Source organism: Leptonychotes weddellii, chromosome 10 (genome assembly GCF_054177405.1).
Source record: "Leptonychotes weddellii isolate Sample4059 chromosome 10, ASM5417740v2, whole genome shotgun sequence".
Taxonomy (NCBI): Eukaryota; Metazoa; Chordata; class Mammalia; order Carnivora; family Phocidae; genus Leptonychotes; species Leptonychotes weddellii.
In genome coordinates, this window is record NC_138378.1 from 79,950,851 (window position 1) to 79,958,765 (window position 7,915).

At 41.3% G+C, this 7,915-nt stretch overlaps 1 protein-coding gene across 1 annotated transcript in view; it reads left to right on the plus strand.

The window, feature by feature from the left end:
- MRPL19 (mitochondrial ribosomal protein L19) overlaps window positions 1-7,702 on the plus strand; it is an 8,052-nt gene extending 350 nt beyond the window's left edge. The window contains exons 2-6 of the mRNA XM_081797287.1: window positions 15-300; window positions 3,527-3,645; window positions 3,858-3,992; window positions 6,996-7,177; window positions 7,313-7,702. Coding sequence (XP_081653413.1) covers window positions 15-300; window positions 3,527-3,645; window positions 3,858-3,992; window positions 6,996-7,177; window positions 7,313-7,534 — 944 coding nt within the window. The 3' untranslated portion in view covers window positions 7,535-7,702. The remainder of the gene's footprint in view (window positions 1-14; window positions 301-3,526; window positions 3,646-3,857; window positions 3,993-6,995; window positions 7,178-7,312) is intronic.
- The last annotated feature ends 213 nt before the right edge of the window (window positions 7,703-7,915 follow it).

Consider the following 7,915-nt stretch of genomic DNA (forward strand, 5'->3'; position numbering starts at 1 on the left):
TCGCCTGGCGTAAGTGGAGCGGGGCTTGCAAGCCGGGGCCAAGAAGGAGCTCAGGGCCAGGTTCGAGGGAGGCGAGCCTAGAAGTCAGGGGCAACCCTCGTGGGACCGCGAGTTGGGGGAGATTGCAGGGCTCCGCGGGAGCTCAGGGCGAGCGCTGTTGACCTCTGTCGCCCGCATTGCAGGGGCCCGCGTGGGGCCGGGCCGGCCGCAGAGCACCGGACCTTCTGAGCCCGGCACGTTCAAGCCGCCGCCGAAACCCGTCATCGTGGACAAGCGCAGTCCCCCGCTTCAGGAAAGGAGGTGAGGCCCGGGCCTGGGCGCGGTTCCAGCATTTTGGGTGTGTGCGCTCACGACCCTGCCTTTGCTTTGGAGGTCGAGATCTCGGCTCTAAAGCCGAGCTGGAACTCTCGAGCTTGTGTGCAGGATTCGTGAGGCTTATATGCAGAGCGCTACCAACTCAGGTTTGTCTTCCTCGTTCTCCCAAGCCAGCGTTGAACTTTCTCTGCAGTCCTACTAAATCAGAGCCTCAACCAACGATTCCCCGGATTTGAAGCTTTTTGCTCTGGCATTTAGCCTGTATTAAGAATTTTTCTCTGAAGCACATCGTATTTTACCTGTTTAAGGAGCCGATCATTCCTTGCCTCGGTAGAAATGGATTGGCCAGAACTCGCCCAGTTTTCCCAGCTCACATGTTTTAGTTTCCTGAAAATGCGATACATTGATAAATTTTCCGCTAATTTGCGTCTTAAATTTGCTTTTCAAAACAGGTTTAAAAGCCTGGCCCACTTTAGTGAATGATGGTAACTTTGGAGGTACCTGTAAATTTAGATGACCTAGGATTTGCAGAAAGTGTAGAACTTTATAGCAACCTTATTAAAAAGCCAATTTTAGCGGAAAAAACTTGGTGTGATTTTAGGCTTTCTGAAAGGGCCCTTCCTTGTTGATTGGATTATGTCTACGTGCCTTTGTGTGTGTTTCACATTGCAATATCCTGTTTAAGTTGAAATAACACTGAATTTATGGAAGCTAGAGATGCAGAAAAGATTTCCTTATACAACCTTTTTTAAGGCGGGAAAGGAATAACTCTCTTGAATGGCAGAACTTCATACCATTCAGTTAAATGGGAATGTAAATCGTGTAACTACTTTGGAAAACAGTTGGACAAAATTTAGTAAGTTTGAGGTTGTGTGTATCTTTCCATCTGGTTGGTACACAACTTAAAGTAATGTGAACAAAAATAATAAAGCAAGTAATATGTGCAAGGAGACATGTAAGGGAATGAACACAAAGATATCCGTTAGTAGGTGAATAGGCAAATACATTTATGTAATAGAGTATGTATACGGCGGTGAAAAACAAATGAACTAGAGCTAACATGGATAAACTTCACAAAAAGATGTGTGGAAAAAAAGCAACCTGCAGAAGAATTGATACAGTATGACAACATTTTTATATTGCCTAGGCATACATGCATATGTAAAATATAAAATTTACCGGGAAATTCTCCACTTTCACAGAGCAATCAAACCTAGCTTCCCCAGTAGCCATACAAGCTGACCTTGTATACCTCCTGATGTGATAGAATAAGATGATCACATCATCACCTCTGTAATATTTTTACCCAAAATGTTTAACCTTGGTCTAGGCTTGTGGAAACAATAAACAAATCCAGAATCCAGGGATGGTCTATAATACAATGGGCTTTGACTCTTCAGAAAAGTCAGTGTTCTAAAAATACAAAGATGAGGAACAGTACTAGTTTAAGAGACTAAAGAGAGTAATATCCAGGTGTAATGTGTGAAGCTTGTTGTTAGTTTGGATTGGGCAACAAACAGCTGTAAAAGACCTTTTCCAGGACAATTGGATACTATAAGTTTAAATAGGTTTAAATTAGTTTAAATGCAAACTACATGTTAGATTATATTATTGAATTAATGCAGAAATTCTTAGATATCATACATGTAGCAGAAAGTCCCTGTTCTTAGAAGCTTTCTAAAGTATTCAGGGATGAAACACCTTGTTGTTTGACATTTTCAAATAGTTCAGGAAAAAATTATATGTATATATGAAACAAGTATGTCAAAATGTTGGCAATTGGTGAAACAAGGTGAAGTATATATGGGTGTTCATTGTATTACCATTTCAGTTTTTTGGTGGCTTTAAAAATTTTCAAAGGAGGTAATAGAGCGTTGGGGATCATCATCATCAAAAAGACATGACCACTGGGGCACCTGGATGGCTCAGTCAGTTAAGCATCTGACTTCTGCTCAGGTCATGATCTTGGGGTCCTGGGATCCAGCCCTGCATCGGGCTCCCTGCTCAGCAGGGAGCCTGCTTCTCCCTCTGCCTCTGCCACTCCCTAGCTCGCGCTCTCTCTCTGTCTCTCAAATAAATAAATAAAACTTAAAAAAAAAAAAAAAGACGTGACCACTGATTGATCTGTGGGCTGGGTGCCACCTCCTCACCCCCTCTCCTGTCCTTGGAATGTGGGTTCTGCTTGCCTTTCCTGCTCCCAGAGGCAGCTCCAAAGACCTAGCCTTGAGATGTGATGATGTGTTGAAATGACTACATGGTATATGTGAGCCCTCTTAGGGCCTCTTTATAAATTTTTAAGATTTGGCAGTGGGTATGGGAATCCATTTGTCTTGCTGCTGCCCAAGACAAGCCCGTATGTTTCCCTTTGCTGTTATTGAAACTGCCGCCCACCCACCTGGAGTGGCCTGCTGCTTTCTTCGGTATCTCCTTGCCCTTAAGAATATGGGGGCCAGTTTCAGAGTATACCTGGGAACTCCTTAGAGACTGGTGACTCACCTTTAAGGAAAAGGAAGAAACCCATAGGAATAATCATCACCAAATTTAATGAATTACCCCATAGTAATGAATTGAGGGGAGGGACGGGTGAATTGGGGCTTCAGGTATATTGATAATTTATTTCTTGGGATGGGTAATAAGGACATGAATTTTCATTGTAATGTCATTTATGCCTTAAAGAAGTTAGCTTAGAGAAGTTAAGGAAGAGAATAGGGAGATTACTTTTAAAGTTAGTTTGCTGTTAATGATTTCTAGGTTTATATTTTTCTAGTGTTATTTCTTTTCACAAATACAACTCAATGTAATAAGGCCTGTGGTTTATAGCCATGGGCTTTGTAGTCTGACAGACATGCCTACATTTAAATCTTGACTTGATAAGTTTATAGCTAATATAACAATAGGTCAGTTATTTACCTTCTCCAAGCTTCATTTTCATCTGTGAAAAGGAGATTATGACCCCATACCTGTCTGATTGTTGTAAGGATTAATTTATGCTCTCAGCTTTCATAAACCCTTAATACAATGCCAGGTGAGTGCTTGGGAATTGTTAGCTATTTTCATGAGCATTGACAACAATTTTAGAAATAAATAATTGACTTTTCTCTAGAGAAGAAAGAACAAAACACGTCAACATTATAGTCTTTCGTTTTTTGGCAAAGCAACAGTTTCTCTTTTAAGTTTGCCTTTAATTTTTTTTTATTTGTATTTTTCACAGATTCCTGAGTCCCGAATTTATTCCTCCAAGGGGAAGAACAAATCCTTTGAAATTTAAAATAGAAAGAAAAGATATGTTAGAAAGGAGAAAAATACTTCATATTCCAGAGTTCTACGTTGGTCAGTAAGAACTGGATGCTTTTATTATTAGTGGTGGGAGGGGCTCGTTTTCTTCACTTCGAGAGTATTGTTTTTCCACCTATCTGGTTTTTGCCCAAATGGGGTCCTTCCTAATATATTAAAATATTTAGGAAGTTATGAGGTTACCTAGACATGCTGTTTGTGTGTTTCTGCGTGTCACGTCAAAGCTCACTTCTCCTCTGACTGTGTAGGAAGCATACTTCGTGTTACCACAGCCGACCCATACGCCAGTGGAAAAACCAGCCAGTTTCTGGGGATCTGTATCCAGAGATCAGGAGCAGGCCTCGGAGCCACTTTTATCCTTAGAAATACTATCGAAGGACAAGGTGGGTTTCATTGCATTAGTTTGATTTTCTGGACAGTGTTCTCTCAGGATTCCATTTTGCATTCTGCATCCTGGGATGAGACAGCTGGAGCTGCCGTGGAGCCTGGGGCCTGAGAACGGACCAGGACGGAGGCTGCTGGATCCACGGTCAGTGCGGTGCTCTCCCGTGAGGGCGGCTTCTGGTGCAGCCCAGCGACTGGCAGACCTGTCAGCCTCTGGCCGCGTCACAGGAGGAGGCAGGGGACTATACACAGTGGGGGGACATTCATTGGTGGAGTAAATTACCCATGAGAATGTTAAGATAAACACAGTGATATCTGTATGAGTCACTTCTTCCTAAAATGGATGCCCCCATTTTGCTTTATATTGCGACAGTCACCACAGTAAATACCGTTTGATACGAATCGGAGGAATCTTTAAAAAGGCAAAATTTGTCTGTTATGCCGAGTAAAACAGAGGCCCAAGTGGCAAAATTCTAGAAAGATTACGAATCAAAATGGCAGGACAGTAAAGTTTTCATACTCCAAAGTTGTGTGCTTCATGATCCCCGACAGTAAAGTATTATATTCAAGGAAATTAAACAGTGAGAACAGTGACTCTTCCTTATCTGGTCGTGACCTGTGGCACCCTGCATGGAGGGGCTCAGCAGGCCTAGACTGGTTGCAGAAATATGTGCCTTTCATCAGGTCATGTGCTCGGGGAAGTTTGTAATAGAAAGACATGAGCACATGTGTGAATTAGACCTTAGTTTGATCTTTCTTAAAATTGAGATAATAGTAGTTTCTGCCTCCCAGGGTTGTGGTCAGCTGTGTGTGATACTGTATATGAGGTACCGGACATTGAAGCCTCCAGAGATGGTCACTCCCTGTTGCCCTCCCCTCAAGTATTGTGGGGGGACAACAACAAAAAATAAAGTACTTTTGACTACTGCAAGCTGCCTTGACCTTCCCCCTTGATACTCCTTTCTCTGGTGGTTCTTTTCAGTCCATTGGCTTTAAATACCATCCATACGACGATAAGCCCCAAATCTGTAACTCAGGAACTGACCCTTTCCAAGTTCCAGATTTGCACATACAACTAGCTTTTTGACACTTCCAACTGGATGTCTTTTAAGCATGAGACAAGTTCGGAATAGAATTCTGTGTCCCCTCACAGTGTGTTCCTCTCTGTTTTGTCTTTCCCTTTTTTTTTTTTAAGATTTTATTTATTTATTTGACAGAGAGAGAGAGAGAGCAAGCAGGGGGAGCGGCTGGCACAGGGAGGGGAGAAGCAGGCTTCCCATGGAGCAGGGAGCCCGATGCGGGGCTCGATCCCAGGACCCTGGGATCATGACCTGAGCTGAAGGCAGATGCTTAACTGACTGAGCCAGCCACCCAGGTGCTGCCCTCTGTTTTTTCTATGTCCAGAAACGGCCTCACTGCCCACCCATTTACTGAAACCGAAAATTTAGGAGCTATAAATACAGCTTATTAATAGCTTATAAATAGTTTGTTTATTCTCTTTCCCACATCCAGTCAATCAGTTTTTCTTGACTTAATCTCCAAAAAATATGTCCCAGTTTTGTTTCTCCATTGCCATGACCACCACTCCCGTCCATGCCACCACCTCCCCCTGCCAGCAGCCGTGCTGTATTTCAGGTTTACTCTCCTGGCCCACTAACTTACTAGGCTCCAGCCAGAAGGACCTTTTTCTGTTTTTTCCCCAGTATGGCAAATTTGTTAAGACCCCAGGGCCTTTACATTTGCTGTCCTTTCTGCCTGGAGCTCTCTTGGCTATTTATAGTGTCCGTTTATTTATTTATTTTTTAAAGATTTTTAAATTTTTCAACCCCCCCAATGTGGGGCTCGAACCTAAAACCCGGAGCAAGAGTCGCATGTTCTACTGACTGAGCCAGCCAGGCGCCCCTGTCGCGTCAGTTTAGATCATCTTCAGAGAGGCTTTCCCTGACTCTACTACTTACATACTACTTCTTCCCCAGCCACATGTCATCACTGTTTGTCTTGACTCTGAAATTACCTGAAATTATGAATTGTAAATGAAATTATGGTGTGTTTATTATTTGGCATCCACTAGAATGTAAGCTTTATGAGAGGAAAAGGATCTTAACCTATTTTGAGTTTGCTGTAGGTACAGTTCCTAAGTGCCTAGTACCTGGAACAGGTGTATAGTAAATCATGGATTAAATCCTGGTGTTTAATAGTAGATGTTAATGATGATCATATATATTTGTAGTTCTCTTGGGTTTATTTCAGGAAACCTGAGGATATGCTCTTTCCCTCTAGTGTTTGAAACTACAGAGGATATATCTTAAGCTGTTCCTAGCTTGCTTCACATGGAGAGCCCCAGCACGTTTTTGTTTTTTTTTTTTAAGATTTTATTTATTTATTTGAGAGAGAGAATGAGAGACAGAGAGTATGAGAGGGAGGAGGGTCAGAGGGAGAAGCAGACTCCCTGCCGAGCAGGGAGCCCGATGCGGGACTCGATGCCGGGACTCCAGGATCATGACCTGAGCCGAAGGCAGTCGCTCAACCAACTGAGCCACCCAGGTGCCCCCCAGCACGTTTTAAAACCCAGGCCATCCTTAAGAGGGGCTTCTAACCAAAGTTAGAACTTAAAATTTTATTTACCCTTTTTACATCATCAATCCTGTTGCCCTTAATGCAGAAGAGTAAGTTTTACTTAAGTAATTGGGAAATAAATAAGAACATGACAGAAGAATTTACTCAAACTTTCTCCAAGTTCATACTATCAGAAGTGAAGAATGTATGCCTGTTTATAGAAGACATTTTTCTTTAGACTGTCATTCTAACTCAGATTTTTTTCACTTTTAAATCTGTACGGACTTTGTCTTTTGATAATCTTCATCTTAAAAATGACAAATTTATGTCACATTTCCTCTGTGTAAAACTCTATGCCAGTTCCATTATGAAGTAGTTTTTACTGTTGTATGAGGCATATGCAGACATACGGGTTCAGATTATAAGAATATATTTTCTTTTTTTAGGTGTTGAGATTTGCTTTGAACTTTATAATCCTCGAATCCAGGAGATCCAAGTGGTGAAATTAGAGAAACGGCTGGATGATAGTTTGCTATACTTACGAGATGCCCTTCCCGAGTATAGCACTTTGGATATGAATATGAAGCCGGTAGTACATGGACCTAGCCAAGACGTTCCTGTGAATCAGGTATAAGTTGTACTTTTGGAACTGAAAGTTCTCTATACAATAAGAAAGAGTCATCTTAATGAAAGCTTTGAGAAGAATTTTTGCTTGTGACTATCAGCCTAAATTATTATTATTATTTTTTTATATCTTCCGTAGCTGAAAGTAAAAATGAAGCCTAAACCCTGGTCCAAACGCTGGGAACGTCCAAAATTTAATATTAAAGGCATCAGATTTGATCTCTGTTTAACTGAAGAGCAAATCAAAGAAGCTCAGAAGTGGAGTCAGCCGTGGCTTGAGTTTGATATGATGAGGGAATATGATACCTCAAAAATTGAAGCTGCAATATGGGATGAAATTGAAGCATCAAAAAAGTCCTGATTCTGAGAATCAGTTTGGTTATTTGCAGAGGAGATACTGACTCCCGGAGGATTTATTTAAAGACCAATTTAATTTCATATATGAGGACATAGTCATTAAATCAACTAAATGTTCATTAGTTTATGAGTACTGTTGTAAAAAAATAAATAAAATGAGCACACCAGTTTATTACTTTAGAGTTTAATCATTACCAAAATGCTCTTCATTGAGCCTGGATCCTGAACACAGAAGTGGTAGGATGATTTTTTAAGTTTGTGAAATAAATTATAAATACAAGAAAGTGGATGGTATGAAGAGTAGTAATAAAGTGAACATTGATGTGCCCACCTCAGGGTAAGAGGTAGAAGATTTAGTAATCTCTAAAAAGGTTAAGAAATAGAA